General features: G+C 41.6%; 1 protein-coding gene across 1 annotated transcript in view; it reads right to left on the bottom strand.

Annotated features, from left to right (window-relative positions):
- PPP2R5A (protein phosphatase 2 regulatory subunit B'alpha) overlaps positions 1-24,441 on the bottom strand; it is a 40,035-nt gene extending 15,594 nt beyond the window's left edge. The window contains exons 1-3 of the mRNA XM_052674080.1: positions 23,727-24,441; positions 6,298-6,494; positions 1,392-1,493 (exon numbers count right to left, since the gene is read on the bottom strand). Of these exons, the coding sequence (XP_052530040.1) occupies positions 1,392-1,493; positions 6,298-6,494; positions 23,727-23,877 (450 nt within the window). The 5' untranslated portion in view covers positions 23,878-24,441. The remainder of the gene's footprint in view (positions 1-1,391; positions 1,494-6,297; positions 6,495-23,726) is intronic.
- Between the last annotated feature and the right edge of the window lie 2,582 nt (positions 24,442-27,023).

Here is a 27,023-nt window from a genome sequence, read left to right as displayed (position 1 = left end):
TGTAACGTTATGTTACAGTGAAGAAACAGATTCATCAGAACAGACAACAGTAGTCAGATTTTTTTCTCTTTTCCCTCCCAGAAGACTGGTTACGTGACAGACAACGATTTTGAGTTCTACCATCTAGGCAAAGGGTGGAGAACTCAAGGAGAGCTAAAGGAGAGAAAAACACAAACTATTTCCATTGTGCTGCACTGAGCAAATCTATTCTAAGGACCAGGATGATCGACTGCAGGAGCAGAAAGTCCACTATCAGTAATCAGGTAGCCTAGCCAAAACTCATTTAGAAAAAGGCAAAAGAAGAAGCCGAAAGTAAAATTTCAAACGGTAACACAACACAGAGCTCTTCCACTTTCCCACAGATGAGCCTAAAGCACAAAGTGAAATGGTCACAGAAACCACAAGTTTTTTTCCCTGTAAGAACCACAGCTCAGTCATGTCCTAAAGTGAACCGAGCAAACATTCACAAATTTTATTCCTGGGAGACAGGAGCATTTGGAAGTCAAATGATGCCTGTACAGACTTTAGGAGATATTTGCATAGCCTTTGTGCAACCCCCCACTGCATGGGGATACGCATTGCCTCTTGTAAGGACACAAAATATTATATCCTCATGCAGTATTTTAAGGACAGAGGGGGACAGATGGCATACAGATACTTAGCAACTATTATACTCTTCTACTCTCTATTAGGAGTTGCTACACAACTGAGTACCTCGGATGTCTACCTGAGAAGTTGGATGATGACAAGCCATTTAGGACTGTTCAGCCTTTAACTGATAATTGAGGAAAAAATCAGCAGTAGCACAAGTAAATCATGCCATTGATACAGCGATGCTATAAAATCACAAGATTGGTAGAGGAGAGCAACAATAGAATAACCAACCTACTGTTAGCAAACAACAATGCCTATATTGTAAAGTTCTTGAACAGAGGGAGGAAGAATGAGGAGATATCTATTTCTTGCTCAAAAGACAGATAAAAGCTATTGCTGTTTTTGTTATTGTCACCAGAAACTGAATTGTTAACTTTCACTTACATTTTATTGAAACCATACAAAAATTCATCAAGTGCAGAAAACACACCTCCTAAATAAAGAACATAATTACCCAGAACATTGATACATTTTAAAGATACATTTTAAAGATACACACACCACACTTTAACACTACGAACCTCTGAAAACAAGAGAATTCAGACCATTTGGAACACTTATGTTTTTCCGTATTCATACAAGTAAGAAAAACTTCACTTTTTTTTCCCTCTTCCACGCACAGAAATTCAGTTATATTCTTATAAAACCAATTCTGACTTTCATGCCAAAGGTACAAAATTACACAGATATCTCAGATATCTCTTGCAAAAAGGCTTGACAATAAAGGAATCCCATACCTGTATGTGGGGCCACGAGGCCTCAAGAGTTGGCTCATCTTCTTCTGGATCAAAATCTGGGTTATCGCTCGGTGGAAGTGTTCTGAAAATATTAGAACTAATCTGTAACAGAAAAAAATACGTTAGCAGAATCATTTCTTTGCTTCCGCAGACCACGCCGAGGAAGGTACTGCCTTTATCTTAAAATGACACAAAGCAACACCAGCTGCAAAGAGCAAACAAACAACAGCAACCTCACTTTTGCTTCACATTTTCCAAAAGCCAATGAAAATATTAAGAAAGTAACAGATGGCTTCATTACTGTATACATTTGCAGCTACATATGGGCATACCTACATTTTTTCTTCAAAACTACTCAAAGAAAATTTCTGCTTCCTCCCTTTGAAGCCTGGTTTTTAACTGCATGATGCCATGAGCTGAAGCTTTGTATCAGGCATGAAATACAGCACAACTGATTATGAGTCAGACACGGTTCTTCTCACATGGAAGGTAAACAATCCCAAAAACGTATCTGGCTTTAGACTTAACTATATTTCAAGATGCTCTTCACTCTTAAGAAAAAAACAAAAGAACTGCTTACAGTTTTTTACCTTCCATAACCTCAAGATATTTCAAGGTTTTGGGAAGTCAAGCATATCTAACAATTGTAACCTTTTGATCTAGCACAGGGGAACTTTGAAAAGCTAGCAAAAATGGCTACCAAGTTACTTTAAGTATGACCTAGTCATGTCAAATCAATTTCAAGAGAGCAGATTCAAAAGGAGGTTTTTCAACTATATACAAGTCCGGATAGAAGACCCATCTTTCAGACGTCAAAAGAAAAATAAATGTCATGTCACCTGCCAAATGCAACACATCAGATTTTAAATCATTATAACATGAACAATAGAGAACATGAAGTTAATTTCATTTCTGCATTTTCCGCTGTTCTCTCAGGAACACATTTAGCCCAATTTTTCCAATTAAATTTCAAACTCGTTAGCCTTTTCAATCAAATCTGTTTCAAATAGCTGCTATCCACCCAACCCTACTAAACACAAAAGAAAGAATGTTTGACAGTTTGCAGCAAATGCTACTGCACAGCTTCCATGGAGTCTCCAAGGTGTTTGAAGGATCTTGAAAAGGACGTAAAAAGATCCAGAAGCCACCAGTTGGCTCTGCACAGAAGAATCAGCTGCTTCATTAAACAAAATACAAAGCCATTGCATACACTGACTTCTCAATTCCTCCCATGCCCTTCATTCCACTCCCTGTCACTGTCTCCTGTTGGCACACATTAAAGCTGCAGACACTGCTGCTCCAGACTAGAAGGTCAGTGATGTTCTGTATGGATAGGCATCAGAGCACCATCTCCAAGCTCACACTGCAGTTTGTTGTGTGGTGTTGTTAAACATAAGGGACATGAATAAAATTGGCTGGAGGGAGAAAATTAGGGAAGGAGAAAATGGGAGTGTGAGAGAACGGGGATTTTAATCAAACCCAAAAACCAAGACTTGGTTCTGTTACTTGACAATGACTGCTCTTACCAGGTATGCAAGAAGGTAACCATGAAAAACATTTAAATACAAATCAATCCCCTACCAAGGCTCACCTACATCTGCCTGCAAGACTTCTGGTAATGTCTCTTGAAAATGCACCCTTTTATTTCTAATGCATCTTGCTGGACTGAATCAGTTAATCCTTTAGCACAGAGCCTCAGTTTCCATACAGAATACATCAATTTTGAGGCTAGAACAGAGTACCAATTACCAAACATATCTCTATAGTAGAAGAATAACAACCTCTCTTATTATTTAAAACAACTCTTTTCATTCCTAAGCAGGGGGCGTTATCCCAAAAGAGTGATTTTAAACACACACATGGTAACAAAGTTCTACAGGCTTTGGCAGCTCCATCAGCTTTTACAGAAACCCAGCATTAGCTTCCTAAACCTCAGAAACTTTGGTAAAGCGGCCGCTGAAAATGAAACGCTTTAAGTGTTAAGATAAAGCATTTTTTGTTATTTGCACTGAAACCAAAAAGAATCCCCTACTTCCCATTACTTCCCAAGGAGGCTTAAACATCTGGAGGGACACCAGATTCAGTTCTCATTTCTCAGCATGCAGATAGAGATATGTGATATTGAAATTCTGAAACCCCGCTGCTAGGATCCATAATCAATTTACACTGCATTTCCACGTGCTGGCGCAGAATGAGGGGCAGTTGGTAGAGAAATGAGGATGAAGCAGAAATGGGGACTGGAGGGACATTCCCACTGTTCTCCCAAACTCACTGTGTTTTAGAGCTTTCAAAGCTCCCACTGATTTTAAGCTTTTAGAAAGATTCGTTATGCCAAACTCTAATTTGCTGTTTATCTTCAGAGTACTACCAAGAAATTTCCAAACTGAGAAGCTGCTAGTTGTAGACAGCCTAGCAGGGAGCTGTGCTGCCCCTTCAAAACTATTTGCATGCAAAATTCTTCCTCAGTTCTTAAACCGAAGACTTTGGCAACAGAATTACGTGAAAGTCAGGCTGCCTGGGACGCCAAATAATATTTGACAGTATATGTCCTGCACATCTGCCTAAACAGAAAGACATCTTTCAGACCTTGTTCCATCCTTGGCAGCCTGAAATGATAGCACTATCGTTTCAACCAGTGCTCTGTACCTCAGAGCAGAGTAGCCTCAGTTACACTGGGCACAACTGCAGGGTGCTGGCTCAGCAGCTGCCACAGTACCAGAGTTCATGCAGAGAGAAGGAGACCTCCTAGGAGACCTCCTCGCCTGCACAGATCTCAGCTCTGGATATCTGTAAGGGATTGCTGACTTTGCTTCACCAAAACACAGGCAATTCCAATGAAATCTGTGCAAACTGGAAGAAAGTGATCCCAGGCCTAGGGAGACAAGGGGCCTTGGAAAGAAATGAGCTCTGTTTCTGCCACTGACACCACTCCAGCTTCTCTAAGGGAATTTCTGTGGTCTGTTCATCCTTTACTACAAGTCAGGTGGTCGTGGAATTTCACCAAGGTTGATTTCTACTTTTTGCCTCAAAGACACTATCCTTCAAACTCTGCAAAGAACTCAAATGGCTTTTCTTTTAATGTATTAACATCGAAAACAAAAGCTTGACAAGTAAAAATAAAGATACATATTTTTTCAAAATCTCATGGAAGCTACAAAGAAAGGCCTCAAACCCAACACACATGTTGTTTGTAGGGACAGGGACTGACCCACCCAGGGCTCTTTCAGAAAGCTGGTACTTAGTCCTAATTCATAGCAAAGACCTTTTCTACTGCCAGTTGCCAGGGAGACTAGAAATGCTGTTCAGGCTTGGAGAGATCTTTTGTCTCAAGCTCTGAAAAAACTCTCACTGAGCATTTAAGGCCTTCTTCATTTGCTGTTATTTTAAGAAAAAAAAAGGAGATGGAAATTTGTTGGAAGGAAAAATCAGCATCCACAGAGCCCAATCATTTGCACAACAACAATAACCTCAAAAGAACAGCCTAACACAGTATCTCCAAGAAAGGGAAACAACTCTAATATAAAAGAAAGTCTCTTCACCCTTCAGCAAGTATGACAGGCTAGTTAGTGTACTCTTTCTTCTAATGAGAGGCTGCAGAGGACACACAGATAGAAAAAGGCTCAGGCTTGGTGCCTCCAGCAGTGGGAAAAGAAAAAAAAAAAGCCAAGATATAGGTGGAAGTTCTCCGTGCCCTACGACCTTGGGTGAAAACCATTTAGTATGGAAACACAGTAGCTCTTAAAAACAAATGCTACACACACACACACAAAGTGTCCTAGATCTTTTCTAAAGCTTAACAAGTATCCTGTGAAACAGCCAAAACAATTAGCAGAGTTTCGATAACCTGTTTCAACGATCTCAGCCCTTGATTACACTGGTATAATTCCTATGTTTACTTACAGGAAAGACCTTCCACATGAGCTTCTCACAGAAAGAAAGAAAAAAACATTGAGGGGAAAAAAACAACAGACTTCAGCATATAGAAAATTATAAAAGTTGCAGGCCATGTGCTTCAAACTGCTCTGCTTATCAACTCAACAGTTACTTCTGAGGTCAGCACTGAGCATACATAAGCTTAACCAAAGTTCAGACAACTGTTACCTTAAGTGCAAGAGGGATTCAACACATTCTTTTTTTGAGTTCAAATCTCTAGACAAATTAATTTGGGCAATATTCTGAAACATTTTTCAAGTCCTTCAGTTGTGTTCCCTGCACACATAGTACAGATACATGTGGTAGCATTTTAAAATGTGTACAAAAAAATCTTGCAATGTCAGCAGATAACAGCCACATATTTTGTTGCTTATTCAACGAGCCATTTGCAGAAATTGCACAGTACGAGTCATTCTGTGGTTTACAACTCAAGCAGACCACTTAGGCTAATCCAGCACAGCTCTCTGAGGCCCAAACAGTACTAACAGCCACACTGTGTATTTACTACACGCAGACAGTTTGTCACACTGATAAACCGTTCTGTTGACACTAGCACCCACAAGAATCCTTACCAGAAGACTTCATGCTATCGTTTCACTGTCATTCTTAAATAAACAAGGACAGGTAGCACTGAAATATTTCCATTTTCTGAATGAGAATGACTTCAAAGCATATACAAAATGCAAACACCTGCAGTACGTCAATTCCTTCATTTTAATTACCTAGAAGCACGTACTTAAGCTAATAAATAAAACATTCAAGTTGTGTTACTGGTTTTTTTTGTTGTTGTTGTTACTTTTTACAAGCCTTTCTAAATATTCCTGTAAGCCAAGCTACCATTAACAAATGATGCTGTGTTTTATAAGCAGAAAAAACCACCAGCAATTCTGAGTTAGATGCCATCACAACTGTAAACTGATTCACTGAGGATACTTTATTCAGTTTAGAGCATTCAGTTCCAGATTCTACTTACCATTTTCACTATGTCAGCATAAGCTGATTCAACAATCACTCCACGATTCGTTGAAACATATTCAACCAGTTCATTCAGTGTTGCTCTCTTAATTTCTTTGCCTTTCAGGTCTGAAACGGAGTCCATGAAGTCAAAGAGCACGCAACACTGCTGCAACTTCTGACAGAAAAGATCTTGCTGTTCATTGGAGGTGGCATCTATAGAAAACAAAAAAAACAACAAACACCAAAGTCTGTTAAAGCAAATTCAGTCAACAAAAATTTGCATAATCTGTCAGATCTTTAACCAAGGAATGGTATGTTGGACAACTAGCAAGTTAATTAGCTAAGTAATACTGTGAAAAGAGAAAGACACTGAGAGTATCTGTTTAAGTATGTTACAATGGCTCATTGTTCAAAACTTGTATTTCATGGAATCACAAATGAAAGCAAGGCAGAAAATGTATATATAGAAAACAAGTGAATTAACTTTATTAGAAACACACAGCCTTCAGTAAGTACCAGCTCTCCTTCACCAAAAGTCACATACACAAGCAGTGCATCATACTAACCTCTCATTCATCCGATTTATCTCATTCTGTTCCCTAATCCTTTATTATATAACCCGCTTAAAAGCTGTAAAATCAGCTTTGAAGGAACTTTGTCTTCTTTTTTTTTTTAAACCCTGATGCAACATACCTCACATACTTTTGATACCATGTGATGAATGTTTCCCTTGAGAATCAACTCCAATATTTCAAAAGGATTAACCCCAAAATTTAAGATTTTGGTCTAAGTAATTTATTACAGTCTTACTCATGTAAGGTTTTACAGCTTTTTTGGCCTATTAGAGCAACATGTTTGTCTACAACTTGGCATTTCCATTTGATAGTGCGGTTTCTCTGATAGCTGATAAGCAAAATTCCTCTATTAGTATTTCATGCTAGCTGCACATCAGCTAGATCACTGAGTAATGTATACTTCACAAACAGAATACACCCTCACAACTGTTCGAAGGCAGCCATAGTTTTAACTGAGAAACCAGATCAATGTCACAGTGCCCAGGCCAATGCTGAGAACCCAGGCGCCCTTTGTCTGTGTTTTTTTCGGTTGCTTGAGTTGTCAGGCTTCTTCTCAGCCACTCCAGCAACACAGTACCACCTCATCTATCAGTCACTTGGGATTTCACTTGTTTCCCTATCTATTCCCTATTTTATCTGGGAGTAAGGAATGCTTTTCCCCTGTACAACTTCCAAGACCTATCTACAGGCAGACAACCTAATCCCTTAGTTTCATTCATCCCCTGTAGTATTTGTTTTAGCACTGCCACTTCATCAGAAGGAAATTGAGAAGACGAGGAAAAGACAACAGCCTTGTAACACAGCTGAAAATCTTAAGCTCATTATAAAGGTTGAACAAAACACAGAAAGATCTCATGCTTCTCTTTATCGTTTTAGGATTACTCTAACTTAGCAAGCTTTAAATTTGTAAGTTTAGTGACTCAAACGCATTCTGATGATGCCAGCTCCTCAAGTTTCTCAGCAAAACACCTTCCAACAGTCAGCAATGGTTTTAACATTCACTAATAGTCTGATAAAATCCTTTCATTTCCATGCAAACAAAGAAGTTGCTGCTAAAATGGACTAAATGCAAAATCCCAAGTGCATGCTGCGTCCCAAAAGTTCCAACATCAGAACACTGTACCATCTTCCCCTTTGCCACCTGACAGTGGCGGTCCTATTAACTGAGCACAACAGCTTCAGAGATCTTGTAAGAAAGCTGGTGGTTATTATTCCCTCATAAAGAACAATCCATACTATTGTATGGCAATTCTGATATTTGAACCACTTCTTCTGAAGAAAAAATTGCAGAAGATGCTCGTTGCTCTCAGATATCAAGAAATCACACCATAGCAAAGACGTGAATCGTTCCTCTGTGCAAAATAATGAGCATCAGCTGTAAAAACATTTGTAAGTTACATAACATTTCAGCTCAGAGCTTCTAATATTCTGCAGCAGATTGCATGAGTAAGTGCTGTATCATAGCAACAAAGCAATAACAGTGACATGCTGAGGAGACAATCCAAAAAGCTGAGCTAAAGGAACCAACAACACAGGAGGCGTTTATTTCTGATAGTAACCCCAAGCACACAGCCAGCCTGAGACAGGACTCGCATCTCCTCTCTGCCTCACTACAAACCCAGCTGCACTCCACACTACAAAAGCCCCGCAGCGAGAGGCAGCACGTGTCGTGTTCCGTTGATGGTCAATAAAATGAAGCTTCATTAACCAAAATTTGGAGTTTCAAAAACCAGCAGATGTCACCTGAACATTTGCAATAGTGGTGAAAACAAATTCAAGATCTAATGCTGAAATCAAGTAACAGGAATTATTTCCAGAAGAAATAATTAAACCAGTTGCTAATTTCTCTAGAATACTAAAGAAATCTCTATATTAGCCACTTTTATTTAGACATTAGACTGACCACACATCAGTCCATTCCCTTAGCAATCCAATCTACCTTAGTTAGACATTTCTCCAGATGAAAAATCAGTTCATCAATCATTTTTGCTCCTTGTACCACTCAGAACCAGACTGAGGGGAGTATTTTCTTCTACACATCTATTTTCCACAACAACACAGGGAAATCATATAACCATGACATCTGCAAGAGATAAAAATGATGTGCAACCACCATAATAAACAAGGTAAGAGGACAGGCAGCTCTGCTGGATCAGTACTACCTGCCTCCACCAGTGCAGGACCTGCTTGACACACAGCACATGTATCCCAGGAATGTCAGGAGAGGTGCCCTGGTAAGCCTCTGGGGATGTGGGAAAGCTCCTCTGTCAGATAGCCTTCTGACCCTACAGCCTTGTCTTGAACTCCTTTAACTACGTCAGCACAACAGAAGCTAGGCACTACTCTACCACAACAAAGTCATGTTGCAATAGTGTATTCCAGTTCTGTGAATGAAAACCTGTGCCACCATAATTGCAACACCACCAGAGCTTGTAGTTTTAGTACTTTAACAACTGGCAGGATGATTTTTAAACTAGCTTCAATTTAAATTCTGTGAAGATTTATACCATCCATCTGAAGTTAAAGACAGCTGCTTACCCTAAATAGCGTGAGGGCCACACACTACAACACAGGTTCAAAGTAGGCAGTGGATGCTTCAAGAAAATAACCTTGTTGGCAGGCTGTACTTTGAAGTGACAAAATAAACAAACCCTGAATTCTATTACCAGCGCATTCCAAAATTGCTGTATGTTGCTGGAAAAATATTTAAAAGAAGGGCAGGAAGGAGGGAAGGAAGAAAGCAAAACACAAGGGAGTCTAAAGCAGAAAAACGGAGCTAAGACATTTAATCCTGTTTGGAGGTGTGTCATGACACATTAATAATAAAAAACCGAAAATGGCCTACACAACATCTGATCCAGGTGATCCAAATCCAATTGCCTCAGCTTTGTTTTCTAAAGGCTGCATGGCAGAAGCGCGAGTCAGGAAATTCTTTAAATCCATTCTTATAACCTTTGAAAGGCTGTCAGTAGATCTGAGGTCCTTGGGAAAGCAGTAATGAAATTTTAGGCAGCTGCAGAAAGTCAATTGTTAATCAGATATGATGGCAGAAAATCCTGAAGACAAAACCTTCTACCCAATACCAAAAAAAGCCACTGTAAATTATGATTCCTTTTAACTGTGACTTTTTAAGGACAGTCACTGCCTGTGATCACTTGCACAACAGATGTTAACGTGCACTTGTAACTGATGAAAATAGTTCACTGGATCCTCGCACTCCATAGCACTGAAATTCTCAGCCTCTCTACTATTTACAGAAGTCTAATGATTACAGACAACACCTCAAAACCAAATGCTTTCATACTTGTGATGCTAGCAATCTAAGTCTGAGCATGGAGTACTAAGTTAAAAGGTAATATAGTTATTTATGTTTAAGGAGAACCCAACAAAATATAGATAGGAAACTTGACAATCCCTGACCTACATCACCAGCACTTAACAGGAGAGACAACCATCACTGTATCACTAGCCAGCAAACTACAGTGACATCTTCCCACAGTATGTTTATTTCCTGTGTTTACAGGCACTCCTCCTAGAAGGAAAAGAAAGATACTTCTCCTTTCTAAATGTAATTGTTTATCCAAGACCTCCTGTGCAAAACCAGGGAACTTAACACAATCCTTGCTTCAGCACAAAGCAGGATCCAAACCCACAAAAGCTCCCTTCCCAGCTACACAAACTGGAAATTCAAAAAACTCACTTTCCCAGGCAGTGCAAAATTAACTCACTATGTGCAGCTGTACTCAATAGTGGAGGGATCTGCAAACAAAGAATGAAGCCTTAATGACATGACACAGCAGGAGAAGCACACGCACTATGGAACATCATGCTTGGTTGTGTTTTTTTTATTTCCTCACCTCATTAGAATAACAACATTGCTGTACAGTCTGCTCTTTCCAGAGCAGAAAGAGGCAGTTCTGGTAAACTCTGGTCCAACCCATCTAAATCAAGCATAGGGAGTTCTGCCTAACATCACTTTAACATTTATTTTTGTCCTGTGAAGTTCTTGCTATTGCTGCTATCTCCTGAAGCACCTGAAAGGCTGGAGTGCCAGTGTTTATGTTGCAGGCATGGTAAGACACCCTTAACAGAGTTTTGATGCAACTGATGTTACAAGAGAGGACAGAATACACTTCCCAGCTCTCAGAACCTTGTGCCTGCAGCTTGACAGGCAGCGACACAGCTGGCTGACAATGACAAGGACAGGTCTCTCTCCCCGCTACTCCCTTGTCATGTACTCATCCCTTCCCTCCTTTGCTCCCAGTCACATCTACCCTCAACACTGGCTCTGGAATTTGTCAGACCCTTCTGTGAGCTGCTTTAACTCAATAACATAGCCATATTAGAGAAGTTAAATGGCTTCTGGAGGGGTCTGACGATCACCAGGTCTGGCACGAAGTTAGTGATGGGAGCAGAAACTCCTCCTTCAGCTGCATTGAGCTGTTACTTCACCATCTCATTTGTAACCATATCCTCCAACTTCATGGGTATGAGATAACAGAAAAATCTTAACTATATTTTACTTCCCTTTCTCCTCTCCCTCAGAAAACAAACTTTAAACTCCATTCTAATGAAAGATGCAGCCCCTGTACAAAATCTCACAGCCTACTTCACTATACTGCTAGTCTAAAATATTCTTTCATTATGTCCTTACATCTGTAAAAGATGTTCCCACAGTTCCAGCTTTTGGTAGCTCAGCAGCCCAGCTAGGGCCACCAGAATTATGCACCACGTTGGGTATCCAAGGAATCCTGTCATCCATATTTTTTTTTCCCCATCTAGAAATGTATGTAAGGGATAAGTGCAATTTCCTAACAGAATAGGGTTTTTTTTGTTTCTGTGTGTGTTTGTTTGTTTGTTTGTTTGTTTGTTTTTAATGCAGTTTGGCACCATACATTTTCCAATTAGCCATAGCCCTACAGTAGTCTACAGGTCTTGCTGGAATCCTAGAAGGAGTTGCTCTGGGTGTTTTCACTAAACAGAGCTCACATTTGCAAGTCAGATAAGGGAGTCAGATAAAACAACATCATGTATCTTCAGAGTTAACAAGCTTTCTTCCTGAGGAGGTAGTTTGGAAGATAACGAAGCAGAACACCATTCTCAAACATATGATGCTAGGAAGTCCGTAGCACATACAGAAGACAGCCAAAATAAAGATCTGGCACAGGACTAAAGGTATGGGATGCACACTGATTGATCCTGTCTGGGACGTGTATGTTCATAAAAACACTTCACCTCTCCATTTCAGAAATCCAAAGGACTGCAAAGGAGCAACCAAGGCAACGTGCTGAACTGCAGCTTCTACCACTTACAGATAAACTATTCTGCAGACGATCATCAGGCAGGACTTGCAAACAGATACACGTGAACATTACTTTAAATATAACAGCACCCTCCTATTTGCTCAACCATTCCCAGAACATGCATTTTATCCAATTTTTATGAATGCATCTCATTCTCCAAAGACTTGTGCAAAAAAAGCAATTAAAATGCTTAAAAATAAACTAAAATTTAACCTTAATTTCTTTCAACTAGTTAAGAAATCACAAGTTTTGCTTATGAGAAATTGTGTATTTAAGATTAACTCCTCGATACGTCCTATGGCAAAAAGTGATTTAAAAAAATCTCACACTAAACAGGAGTAACAGCCTACACTGACTTTTATTCATACACTTTGTTCTGGCTTTAGAAGTTAGCTAAGAATTCTAGTCTATAAAAAAACGTTGAAGTTGTTTACTAAAAGCACTACTCGAAAGCCATCTTCTGCCCCATAGCAGCACTGCTTTGCAGTAAGTCTCATCTGCCACTCCATGTGGCCAACAGTTGACCTTAACAAATCAGTCCAGAAAATCTGAAAAGCCTACGCTGATCCAACGACATCTGTCACAAATTTTCTCTGACATGACTCCTTGGAGTGATGGTGAACTAAAAGTGTCCCCGATCTAAATTGTTTCTATCATCTTCCAAGCATTCTTATAATCTCATATGGCTAAGACCTCTTACCACGATAAATCCCTTGACTTTAATGAGAATTTGACTCAACCAAAAACACTTCAGACAATAAGAAAGTACCCAGATGAAGTGCTTCCCTATTTAATAGCCCTATTTCCTGCCACTTAATTACAGAAGACAATATACAAACAGATGCAGAAAGTAATAAATTACTCACGTGGTCCCCAAAAAGTTAAGGATAGCAAGACTCTAGTGACCAGACCTGCCACAATTCATCTCATCTCTTCCATAATGTTCTCAAAAAGGAGGATTAAAACCATACCAACTCCTTAAACAAAATATATATCTAAAGATACAGATATATATATGTTTTAAAAAAATAAAATAAAATCTACCAAACCAAATACCAACCAAATATCAACCACTGGAATGGGAAAACGGATCATTCTATCACACTAAAATCATCTTTGACAAAATGTACAACATGAACCTTACAAACATTTCCTCAAGAGCACCACTCATTCAGAGCTTAACTGAAAGTCAGTTGCATGCAACCAAAACCCAGCAAAAGCTAAATAACATACATGCATGTACACACTGATATACATACACGCACATACATACAGCTGATGACAGGACACAGTTGAACCAATGTTGCTTACAACAGAAATTACCAAGAAGATGATGAATTTGCATGTGGTTAATTAAATGCAAGCTTCAATTGGAGTGATACTATGAATTTATTATAAAAGGCAAAGGCATTTCACTTTGTGCAGCTGACATATGCATTTTCACAGACCAGTTATGTTACTCTTCTTGAATTTGAAGCAAGCTTTCTTGCACTGGTAAGACAACTACCACATTCCCCAGTGTGTTTACTTGTTTTTGGCATACACTGCTACTACATTCGCTGTGCTCATTTAAAAACCAGACTGATCACGTGCCAGGATGGGCCTTATAATGGTTTCACTGGCTTGGTGAAGGTGGAACAGTTCATGATTATGATGCAGTATTAGTCTTAAAATAATTTAGAATAGGAAGCCTACTTCTTTAAGGAAGACAGTGATAAATGTAAGGGTGATAACCCTCATCATGGAATTAATGTGCACAGCCAGACCATTAAACTGGGGAATAAGAGTAAGTAAATGACTTTTAGAATGGGAAATTTTTATTTGGAAGGCAAGAAGATGGGACAGGCTTGATAATGTGAACTGCTTTCCTGCAACAGACATAGAAATGTAACACGCATCCCTCAGCAACAACCACACATCGGTATGCAAGGGGCAATGCTGGCCTGAACCCAGGGCACGAGGAGGGCACAGTGAACTAACTCAAGTTGTGGTAAATAACTGTATATGTTTTCGTATACTGGCTAAAAACTGTCCTATGAACACAGAAAAATAGGTAGCTGTGCTTTCTGTTTCAATGAAAGAATTATGAGAATAGGTTTCAAGGCTCCCATAAAAGTCAGTGTACATCTGTGATTCCATTTTCAGTCAACACAGATACATTACCTGAGGATTTTCAAATGGAATGTATAGTTGCAGATATTTAACTCAGATTTGACCACATCTCTTTACCAGAATTCTCTAAGATCTCTCTTACCAGAGGAAAAGTATCTCTCACTTCACAATCCCATCTTATTCACATCACTGCTACTTGGCAGTATGTACATTTGTGAACAATTATTGGCAAGAATGAAGTGCAGGAAGAATAAAATTTCCCCAAAAATCTCTGCCTAGCACCTTGAGAGCTCACTGAGATTTGCAGCCGCTGCCATCAGACCAGCCTGGTGCACGCTGTCACAAACACAGGACAGCATGGCGCACCAGTCCTACGATTTTATTGCTCTCTTTTTTATCTGCTTTAATAGAAATATTAAAAACTAAAGGAAGTTCGATTAATTACATACATTAATTTATATACATGACAAAAGTAATGCCTTCTATCTATTATGTTGGCCCATGATGTCAGAGGCAGATAGATGATGGTGGTACAGCTGTAGAGGTTGAGCCTTCCCACCAGTATTCCAGGACATGCTGCTGCTGTGTGACAGACAGCAGCAGAGGGGCACTCTGACACGACGGCATGTGACATGGAAGCACGTATCAAGCAAAGGTGTGTCACTGAATTTCTCCATGCAGAAAAAGCAGCGCTCATTGACAGTTATTGATCCTTTCTGAACATTTACGGAGAGTAAACAGTGGATTGAGCACCATGAGGCGACGAGTGGCGCATCTCAGCAGTGCCAACAGTGGGTCAGTTCTGCTGCTGCAAGGTGTTACAAGCACGGCATGCAGGCTTTTGCTCATCGCTGGCAAAAATGCATAGTTAACGGTGGTGACTATGTTGAATTAGAGTTTTTTTGTAGCTGAGGATTTGCATGATCAAACAGTTACTGTGTACTTGTATCTGGTGTAGTCTCCATGAAAACAAATATGAGGTACTAATTTTGGGGTGACCTACATATATGAGGCCTAAGGCAATTCCTCTTCCCTGAACACGACCCTCATAGGCCAAAAGGTTGGGCTTTTATGCCCTACAGAAAAGGAAAACAAATACAAACCAAGTCTCTAAGACAGCCACGTCCAAAAGATGAGAATGGAACGATCATGTGGTTCTGCTGGTTCCTTTAATACATACTGCACCGAAGTACAGAAAGCTGTTGTCAACTTCACAACAGACTTTTATAATTATACTTTCTCCCAAACACAGTTGCTTTTAATGAAATGTTGTTTATTTAAATCTGTGTGTTTGATACAATGTAGGATTTCCATATGTCATTTTGAAGATGCAAATTAACCCTTAGGGTGGTGAAGACCAGGAACTGTTTCACATCTCCCCTGCTTAGAATTAAAGTGATGGGAATACCCTGCTCACTGCTCCCCCCTCTTTGAACAGCTGTACTACTCCATATGTCCAGGAACCACAGTATAGAGCCATCTGGAAAGCAGGTGACAAAATGGTGTGCCACACCAACTAAGCATAAATTTTAGCTCAATAACCGCTATACAGTACAGCATTAACAACACCCTCAAATTCACAAAAGCAAAGCTTTGCTTGACCAGAAGCTCCAAGTGAATTCATTTGCACCTTCTAAGGCTAAAAGGATAGAAAGTATATTTACTATTTGAAGAAGGCCCCCTTTTGTTAATTTAAATGTATACTTAAATGTCTATTTTCTTAACTTCTTCCCCAGCCATTTGTCTGTCTGACCCAACAAATTAATTTTTGAATAAAATTATGTCAACTTTACCAATCAAATTTCCAAAAACTGAAGAAACACTCTTATCATTATCACATGGTAAAATTAGCACTGAGTGCAACACAAAACTGTTTTTCTTTGCAAACCAAAAGGGTAACTGTTACACATTACTGCACAGAACTACAGAATCTCATTTTACAGTTAATTTAGCATTTACACTATTTTCAGCATGTGAAGAGGATGTATAGGGGAGTACTGTAATAGGGATACCAAGGAAAAAAACTCTTCTTTCTCTGATTGTCTCTCTAAACCAGGGTGGAAGTTACGGGTATTGGAGTAATTCCTTGCATAATTACACACTTGAACAATTGGCTAAACTTGTGTTTCTTAATTTCTCAAACAAATAAGATAAACTTAATAATGATATAAGTGTTAAAGTAGGAAGAAATGAAATTAAACTATACTGGAAACAAAGGTGAAATCCTGGTTTTGCTGTTATTAGTGACTTAACTCCCACTGACCTCAAAAGGAACAGATGATCATCTTGAGCAGACAATCATTCAAATACTTGCACCCACTTCATTTAAGCTAAGCATTCAGCTGCATACATAAAAGGTCAGAATACTTCTTTTTCACCCATTTTATTGGTATTGGTATATAAGTATTGGTTCTTTCTACCAAAAATTGTAAACGCTCAGTGTTCAATAATAAAGGATTTATTTTACACATCAATCTACTTCCATTTGGCAAAATCTCTTTGCTGTTTTTAAACTCTACTTAAATCATTATGAGTACTGAGTTTATTTTGCTCCTGCTTCCTCCTAAGGGAAAATCCTCAGAAATACAAATCTTTAAACCTTCTCCTTCCTGACTGCATTGTGGGATCCGGCCTATGCCTCTCCAGGGGGCTCTGACATTTACATCTTCATCTTGCATCTCAAAAGACTAACAAGTGTTTGTTTGCCTACAGAAGCCACCAATGCCAAAAGTACAATTTCATTTCACATAGGCAATTCAAAACCTAAGAGCAGCTCTCGTCACTTCTTCCGGTTACATGCAGATGGGACCAAAATTTATGCTGCTCAACAGGAATTCAGTCTTACTGTGTAAATGTTACATCCACCCTGCATTTTAAGTAAGCACGGAACTTATTAGAAACATCACAGAGTTTTCAAAGACCTTATCCCACTATTCCAAAACGAAACAAAATAAAAGCTTTCCTTTTAATTGTTTTTTCTTCCAAAGTTTGACTTGCTTTCGCAATGATGCACCCTGCTAACTCCCAGCTACAGCATCAGCAGACATAAAGCTGGATCCCCTTCACAGTCAGACAAAATGCTCTGACTTTTTATTACTGCTTTTCTTCAGATCAGCTTTCCTGGCCCACGCTACACAATCCTTCTCCAAATTTGCTCACTTCTCCTTTCTCATTTCTTCTAAGAAAATGTCCTGAGCTATTTCCACCCCTTTACCCACAGCTTGTCAATACTTTAAGTATGCTATGGCCACCTATACATCAGTTTCTTTTAATCAGTAATTTGAAAAGGTAAATTTGAACATACTTAACATTTTCCTAGTTATGCAAGAGTCTCACTTGATGAACCAACTCATCTGCAATCAGTTCCTGATTTATCAAGGCAAAACCCTATGCTAGTGAAACTTCAAGACTGATTCTTCAGAGTCACAGGCGGTTTTCAAAACTCCTTGGTTACAGTGCAAGACTACGAAGAAACTAGGAATGGAGATGGCATTTGCAGGAAGCTTCACAGCCAGCCTCTGGCAGAACAGGAGTGCTAAGACACTAAACTCCAGACTTGCTGCACCTGCCAGACAGGGAGCTACAGCTGTAGACCCTTCTGCCCTCTCTTCTCACTTGGCATCTCCAGCCAGCCTGCTGCTTCCGATTCCATACCACCACCTGCAATACACTTGCAGGTTTATAGCTGAAGACCATTGAGTTTTTTTGTTTGGTTGGTTTTGTTTTGTTTGGTTGGTTTTATCTTGGCAACATGTAATGTATTTTTACTCTAGCCTTAGAAACAGTTTGAATTGTTTTTGCTGAAACTAAGAAAATCAGCTTGAGGAACAGTTCCAAATCAAACTGTCCATACTTGGCATGGAAAACTTCAGTTCAAAGAGTTCAGCAACACTGCAAGCAGCTGAGAATAAGGTCTCGTGAAGGAAAATTGCTGGCAACTTAGCTAAGAAGAGCTCGGCCTTTAAGTCAAAAGTATACCACTGAGAGTGACCACCAGCTCAGCAAAACTGAACAGAACCTGGTTCAGTGACACTGTGGTAAAAACCAATGATTCAAACATTAAAAGAAGCTGTCAGCGCAGTTTTTGGAAGAGCATTTTGTTCAGACAGTCTTATAGAAGAGAAGTTATTTACCATTTATTTGTCTGGATAGCCTGTGGTTCCAACCTTCAAAGTTCACACACTGCTAGGAGACTATAGATGTAATTTTTGCCTGCTAAATTAAAACGGGAGTAGGCACTGCAATGGCACAAGTTGAATTTTATACTCTTCCCAAGGGAAATATCTTGTCTCATAACAACACAACACTTAAACCTTTTACACAGAAAGAATATTAATCTGTCCAGAGCAGTTGGTACAGTGCCTTTTCAAAAACACCAAACAGTTCTAAGGAAGATGGATAGATATTAGAAAGAGTTGCTGATCGACGTGGTCTCCTTTTGATCGGACAGCCAGAGCAGTAATTCCATTTGTATTTCCTACAGCAACTACCATTAAATGCAGCACCTGCAAAACTAATATCTGACTAAACTAGAAAGCCACGAATATGGAAAAAGAAACGTGATACTAAGCTGGCACGCAGAAGATGAGAAAGATTTAAATAGAAAAGTTCATGTGAAGACTGTCAATAGGCTCTATATTTAGGAGTTGCTCATGATGGAAGTATATTCTAAGACCAAAAATTCAAGTCTAAGGATAAAAAAGGTCAATTTGTTCAGAATTACAGACTGAATGTTCCACTCCATAAACTAGAAACAGTTCCTTAATATAGGAAAAAAAATTAAACAGTGCATTTTTAGTGGAACTACATTAGACTATTAAAAAAAGAAAACCAAAAACCCACCTTCAATCTCCTCTAGCTGCTACAGGTTGTGTATTTTTCAAGACTGAAACTTCACTGAACAGAAGTTCTAACTGCCTCACTGTGTGTCCTCTGTGGAGCCTGTATCTAAGATTTATTTGAAAATCATCAAACCAAACATCTATATCTGAAATTACTTCTTAGGGGAAAATGTAGCTGAGAAGATCATAGCTGCAAGCGGTGTGGAACACAAAAGGTAAAGATGAGGCACTACAGAGGAGGAACTAACATTGAATTATCGGGGATTTAAAAAACACCACCACAAAACAGTGCAAGCTCGAGGGACACGCATCTGCCTTTCACTTACAAATATTTGTTAGGGCTGTAGTAAAAGCAAACCGTTCTAAACTTTCTAAAAGGTATTTCCCTTTTGGGAACAAAGGCAACTTAACATTAATATGAATCAAATTCCTTTCAGCTGTTTTTAACTCCACTTATTTTTGTCACTCTGAAATACGCACAGGATGACTCAGAGCATCAGAAGTTTAAGGTCCAAACTGCCCCTGCTGGATCTAATAATATGAAAATTGTACTCATAAGCAAGCTTATTTAATAGACCTTCCTATAATGTTTCCACAAAAGCTTAACTTGAACACAGCACCAGGTTTTCAGTCAAATCCAAGCTCTTGCTAGATGGTTTAAATAAGGAAAATACTACTGTTAGCACCTACTCTGAGCCCCATATTTGGAGGCTAAAACTACCTACTGGAAGGACTTTTTACAAACGTCTTATCCCAGGCTACTTCACCACCATAACATGCAGTCCCACAGAGATTCTTACAACCAGCCCAGGCCTACAGCTGACAGATTTTTGGACCAGATTCCAGCTGTTCTGCTGCAAGGGCCAGAGTTTTCTCTGTGGGGAGATGGTTTAATTTGGAAGTGAATACCAAGAATTTCTTTTAACAGTTTTGTTCTTTACGCGTGATATAGGAAATAAGCCTGCAGAGACATTCACTTTCCCAAATGGTTCTTCAGTACTGAGAAAGACATGAGGAGACATTTAATTGTCCCAGCTGTACTCGACATCTTTGGTAACAGGAAAAAGGTATGCTTGCTTTAAAGCCTGACAGACCATATTAATTGTGCTGAACAAAAGCAACAAGCTGTATGTTTTTAGTAAGACTTTCTTCTTTCATTACTTCCAGTTCCCATTTTCCACCTGTATTTCTACATACTTCAAAGATCGTAGAACATGTGTAGCTACATTGCAATTAGTCAGACCGAGTCCCAAGGTCAGGCTATTTTCTTTTCTCCAACAGCAAACTAAGTGCACGTGCCCTCACAGCCTTCCAAAACAAGTCACTAACGAGACAACACTTCCACTCCTCGCAATGGTAAAACAACACTTCCTCCACCGGATTTCTTGAAGCCCAGCACTCTTGGGATTGCCCACTAAGTGACAAAATCCCGCTGCTAACAAGCACGTTATTCTGGCTGCAGGTTTGCAAAGGATTTCTAGTAAGTAACCTAGCAAGTAAAAAATGAAAAGGAGCAATTTCAATATGTCACAGGTCTAATCCTTCTTTTTTAAAAATTCTGAATCTTCAGTCTCACTTATTCAGCTCAAGCATTACATTAAAGTGCAGCCCTCCTGAGTAACAAAAACAGAGGAAGCTTAACTGAACAACACATTCCTCACTCATTTTAGGCATCCTGACATCAGCTAGGTTTTGCCCAGCTTTTATCCAACAACGATACATAAAATCACGTGAATAACCGGAATGCTAATGACCAATAGGAAGCTGCTGCCTTCCCCTCACCCCCACAAGCTCCCTGAAGTTACAAGTCCCCATCATACGGGACCTCTGCCAGTCTCAGATAGATAGCACCTCTCCTAGCACTGCCATCACAAGCAGCCAGATTAAGGAATTCTGGTAATACACAGAAGCAGTACGATTAACTCCACAATTATGTAAATAGGAACATCTTTCTATAGGCTTCCCAACAGTACTATTTAGACCCCTACAAAAGGGTGTCACACCATATGGTCTGTCCATATCAGTGGTAAACAAGAAACAGTCCCTAGATGAAAGTAGGGAAATAATCTACCCAAGAAGATGTGTGGTAAAGTGAACGGTTAATTTTTATTTGCTTCTGGAACATCCTTCCTCCTAGTGAAAAGAAGTATGCAGGTATTTTAGCCCAGTATGACAAAGCTACCTGGGAGTTTTAGAGTTCTTTTTACTGTCTTGACAATTATCAGACAGGACAGTCACTACGAGTCAGAGTACTTCACAGTAGTTCAGTACCAAACTACTTTTTCATCTACAAAGTGCTACTTTTCTTCCAATACAGGCTTCAAACACCCTACATTTAACATTTACTTGAAGATATCTGGAAAAGCAAAAAGTCTCAATCTAATTACTTAAGCGTGTGCTGAGCACTCTTGGGTGCTAGGATAATGACTGTACTTTCCTTTTTTGGCCCCTCCTTGGGAACACTGGCTACTCGGCTGGTAGATGACATTACAGCATCACAACTATTACTGAATCTCAAGCTGGCTTTAAAGAATAAAGCAGATCTTCCACCTTTCTGAGACATATGTGATTACAACAAGAAGTTTCACAAAACTGTATGTTTATGGAGAACAGACACTTTTCTTCTGTCAGTTCCGGTGGTTTGAGGCCAATGGAGGTTCGAGAGGGGAAGGGAGAAAGGGAGTCAGAAGCAAAGAGGAGAAAGCACCCTGCATCCTTAGCTACCACATCCACTCCAAATCTAAATTCCCATTATATGCAAGCATTACAGTCCCAGGACAAAGCATGCAGCAGAGTGCTGCCCAACTTCCTGATACAGGGCTAAGTGGGATATTGTCCTAAGACAATATTTACCCTTTGTTTTCTGAAGCAGATTTGGAGGGCAAGACTCTGAATGTGAACCATAAAGACAGCTGTGATTTTCCTTTAAGGATTTAAGGCAATTCAAACAACTATAGAACTCTGCTTAACTGAACACATTCCTGTGATAGTTTATGGGCTCGAATTTCTAAACATTCAAGCCGCTGATGCTGTGCAAACTTTCTCCACACAGTAAGCAAAAAGCTGTAAAACTGCACTCACAAAACTTGAAGACTTAATCATACAAAGTTTAGGTTTTTTATGTTGAAGTCCAGCAAAAATGTAAATGTGGGTATTTTGCTGATTGAAGCTGGAAGTGCTCCCTGCCTGAAGAATGAACGCTCAGCTGTTTACAGCATCAGGATCCAAACTTTCCAAAGTCTGCCACCTATGTGCGATAATTGTCGAGTGCTTTCACACTCCCTGGAGTGGCTTTATTAAAACGATCTTTGAGGGAAATTGGCTGTCTGAACAGCACATGAATTTGTCTTTCTTTGTTATTAAGAACAGGCTTAGTCATACTAATAGCAGAAACTCAATCATGATTTCAAAGAAATTATTTTGGTTATAAATCCCATAGAGATCAGGCTAGAGTACCAAGATAGGAAAGAACTTCACAAACAAATAAGCACCACGAAGAACAGCTCCCCTGTTAAAGCAATAATGTGCACAGCCACTGCCACAAAGAAGATAAAAAATAATTCCAGTGTTACCTTCCTGCCCAAGCTTATTTGTACTTAATAATATTTCTGCTAATGGCCAGATTCACGATTCATGAATAGCCACCATTTAGGAGAAGCAAGAAAATGTCTTGAGATCTTACAGCCATGACTGTAAAATCCATAGAAATGAAACAGAAAAAGAATTAGTTATCAGCTAGGGCTAAATTTAAGTTAGCCATACAGCACTCAGCTTTCAGACACTTGCTGCACATCATTACTTTTTTTTTTCCCCTATCATATGATATGGCTTCAGAAACCAGGAGATTTGATTTGTTGGGTAAAGCTAAGGGCAAGGTAACCTCACTCTCATTTTCCAGGTCCTCATCAAAGACTTGAATGAGTTTATATTCTCTGCCTAATCACTATTTTTCTAACTTTGCAGAGAAATACACAGAACTTTCACGAGGCATTCAAAGGTGTGGAAGGCTGCCATTAACTTCCGTTTCATTTTTGCTGTTGCGAACTGTGCACATTCTGATTTCAGTTTCACAACAAAGGATAAACTCTTCGCTACCGATTTTAACGCCAAAGTCTAAAATCCTCATTCACTGCGCACAGCCCGGAGATGAGCCGCCGCAGTTCCACCGAGGCAGGCAGCGAGTCAGCCGCACCGCGTCCCAAAGAGACGGCAAAGAGACGGCCAAAAGCAAACTCTCTCCGCTAACTCAGGGCGTTATGTCACAAGCACAGAGTTCCTTTGGCAAACCCCCCGTGGGAGGAGCCACCGCTCGCTCCCGGGCTGTAGCGTTCAATCCCCTCGCTCCTAAACTCAGCATTTTCTGCAGCAAGACCTCTCCGGGAGCACCTGCCCAGCCAACGCTCGCTCCTAGGTGACCCGAAGGAGTGGAGCGAGGTAGCGGGGCAGCCCTCGGGACAGCGGGCGACGGCAGTCCCGCAGGACGCTCGTTTAGCGGAGCACGAGCACGGACCGCCAAAGCGAGCCCGTGAGCGAGGAGGAGGACCCGGGGGAAGGCGTGGGGAAACGGCCCGGGGGCACCTGTACGGGAGCGGGGCCGCGGGGGGACGGCGGTACCTTTGAGCTGGGGCAGCGGCGAGAGCTCCACCTGGCTGCTCTGGCTGCGGAACTGCGAGGAGCCCTGCGAGCGCTTCTGCCTCTGAGCCTTGCGCACCGATTTCCGTGTGAAGCCATCCACTTTCTCCGCGGCAGAGATGGCCGCCGACATGGCTGGGCGGTGAGGCGGCGCGGGGGGACGTCGCTCTCCAGAAGCATATATTAAAGCGAAGGGAGAAGCGGGCGGGCAAAAAAAAGGGGCTCGGAAGGAAAAAAAAATAAAATAAAATAAAGGAAAAAAAAAAAAAGAAATTGAAAAAGCTCGCCGCCGCCGCGCACAGCCTGGCACCGGGGCGGCCGCCCGAAGGGACGCGCTTCGTGCTCCCGAGCCTCCTGGATCCGGGCTGCGCCTGGCTCCCGAGTTCCTGCTTCCCTCGCAATTTCCTCTCCGCGTCGAGCCGGCTCCAGGGGAGGCGGGGGGGCCGGAGGGGAGTGGAAGGGGGGAGGAAAAGTAAAAACAAACAAACAAACCCGACGGCAACTTCGCCCGGCGGGGCGGGCGCTCGCCAAAGTTTCTGGCGAGCGAGCGAGCGGGCGGGCGGCCACTCTCCTCCTCAGGGCCGGATCCGCCGCCCGCCCGGCTCGGCCCGCTGCCTCCTGCCTCGCTCGCTCCTCGGCTCCCTCAGTCCGGCTCGCAGCGCCGAGCCCGCTGTCATCGGCCGGACTGCCCCGCGCCGCGCCGCCCGGGGAGGCTGTTCCCACCCCCCCGCTCCCCGGCCGTTCTCTTCCACACGCCCCTTCTCCGCCTTCAACCGCTGCCGGGGGCCCCTCGTGCTTCCGCCGTCATGCTGCCTCCAGCCGCTCCACCACGGCCCGCGAGCGGCTCCGCGACTCCGGGCAAACGGAGCGAAGCCGAAAGGAAAGAAGGAAAAGCGCCGACGGGGCGAGAAGGAGCGCGAGGAGCGGCCGTTGCTGCGGGGTGATTGACGTCGCCGAGAGGCCAATGAAGAGAAAGATTCGTGGAAGCCCCGCCTTCCAAGCCGGAGGGTGGGGAAGCCGGGACGAGGAGCGCGTGATTGACGGCAGAATCCTCCAACCGATAGCGGGTCGCGGGGAGGGCGGGGTTTCCCTAGGCGACATAAATAGGAGGGAAGGGGAAGGGGCGGGGAGCCATGGGGCGGCTCCGGCCAATCCGCGCGGGGGGTGGTCGCTGCCCTGGGCCATTGGCCGCGGGGAGCTCCGGCCGGGCCGGGGCTCTGTGCCTGGTTTCTTTAAGCGTGGGCTTCTCGCTGCTGCTCGGGGGTGATGAGAGGAGCCCGTGCCGCCTCTCAGCTTCTTGAGAGCGCGTCAGCTGCGCTTCATCTTTTCTTGGAGGCCCTCGGCAGCCCCGTGCGGATGTGCTCCTCGCGGAGGAAACTGCTGCGAGGAGGTTTGTTTCACCGCCTGCGGCGCGCCCGGAGTTCCGGCAGCATGCAGCGTGCTGAGCTGTGCTGCGCTGTTATCGCCGCGCTCCGAACTTTGTTCTCCCACCCTTCTCGCACCGCGGCGGCTGTGCACTGCATTATGCCTCCGGGTCAGCTTGGCTGCCGCGCATCTACGCTGCCGTGGAGGTCGCAGTCTGGATGTGAAGGCTGCGAAGAAACACGAGTTATCCAGGACGCGTGAATAGTCAGGGAGTTAGCAAGTGCCGTGTTCCGTTGGCTCGGGGAGAACGCTGAGAGGTTTGTGGGCTGCAGGAGATGGAGCCTGGCACAGAGGGAGCCGGTGAGGATGGGGCAGAGGAATCAGACTTCGGTCTTCCTGCACGACAAAATGCAAGGCTGAACAGAGGGTGAAACTTGGATATGTTGTCTCTGTTACCATGTGTTTCAAAAAGTAAAAATGTAGTACCGCTTATGTGGTTGAAGGTGGAGTTAAGTGATAAGCAACAAGCATAGGAAATTGTGTGTGCAGCATGGTGAAACGGGCCCAGGCCCATTTCCAGCTGTGAACAGCCCAGCTTTTGAATTGCAAACATGTGGGATGCCTTAACTTGTAGTCATTTGGGTGCAGAGGAGCTTCACACACATCAGCATGTTTCTTAAGACGTACTTCTAGGTACCAGTTTGACAAGTGAGCTTTTTTAACATCTAAAGTCACAGAATTGCAGATGCTACAGTCTCCGTAATTTCAGTAGGATGTAAATACTGTCAGGTATGTTTAAGTGCTTTCGTGAGGTGGAGCTTAAATGGTGTATGGAATCCATAAATCAAAAGCCATATGTAAATAGCAGCTTTACTGAACACAAAAGAAGGTGGATTTGCAGCTTCCTCGATAGAAACCATTGCCTGTATTTCCTTTGGTCGTTTTTTTCCTTCTCAATTCCTTTGTCAGCACCAACTCTGCTAATGTTAACTTTCTTCTAAGTGTATAGACATTGCATTTTATTTTTTTTCCTCTCAAAATCCGTTTTGAAGAATAAATGGCAATCCTTGGGCACTTGTCCTTTAAACTGCCAACTCACTCTTTGTAGTAAAGGAAATCCTTGCATTCCTTACTTGGTGAATTCACATTGCATTCTGTGGCCCTTAGGTCTTATGCAGGCAGCGCTAAGGGGCAAACCCTGTGTGTGTTCCTCTGTTCCTGCCTGCCCTCCAACAGCTGTCATTTTCTTCTGCACCCATTTTTAGAAAGTGACATGGTCCCGTGTGTCCTGTATACTGTTTATTGGCAACTCAACCCTTGCTGCCTGTTCCCAACATACAAGTGCCTACGTTCAGGCTTTATCAGTTGAATATTTTCAAAATGGTTAATGAGGTTTTATACAGGTTCTGAGCAACATCAATGTGTTTTCTGAGATTTAAAGTGTTTTCTTCAAGGCTTTGGAACAGTTGCCATGTTGTTTGAAACAATGCTGTAAGATATTGGCAGTTTAAATTTCTGATGCAAAGCCCTAAGTAAATAGTAGGTGTAGCCTTGCAATGATGAGATTTTTCATGTCAGTTGCACTAGAAAATGTTTTCAGGTTGTTTCTTTGTTTCTCGCTATTATCGTGTAAGAAATATCCATGAAATCTGAGTCAGCCGAACAAGAAAATAAACTGCTTTATTGTCTCAAATAAATGAGAAGTGCTTTTAGCTATTGAGTTTCCTGTTGTCTCTTTAATGAAATTTTTCTATTTGGGGAAAAAGAATATGCAAGCATCAGCTCTGTGGACCAGCAACAGTTTCCCACATTGAAAGGTAATATTTGAATTGATGAATGCTTCAAAAAAGTGGAAGTCCGTGGTTGTGTGAGGCCAGTTGAACAAAAAGGCCTATGAATTGTATGTTTGGGGAA

The sequence above is a fragment of the Tympanuchus pallidicinctus genome, unplaced genomic scaffold (genome assembly GCF_026119805.1).
Source record: "Tympanuchus pallidicinctus isolate F22 unplaced genomic scaffold, pur_lepc_1.0 scaffold1, whole genome shotgun sequence".
NCBI lineage: Eukaryota > Metazoa > Chordata > Aves > Galliformes > Phasianidae > Tympanuchus > Tympanuchus pallidicinctus.
The sequence above is the reverse complement of the archived record's forward strand: the minus strand, read 5'-3'. Positions and strand labels throughout refer to the sequence as shown.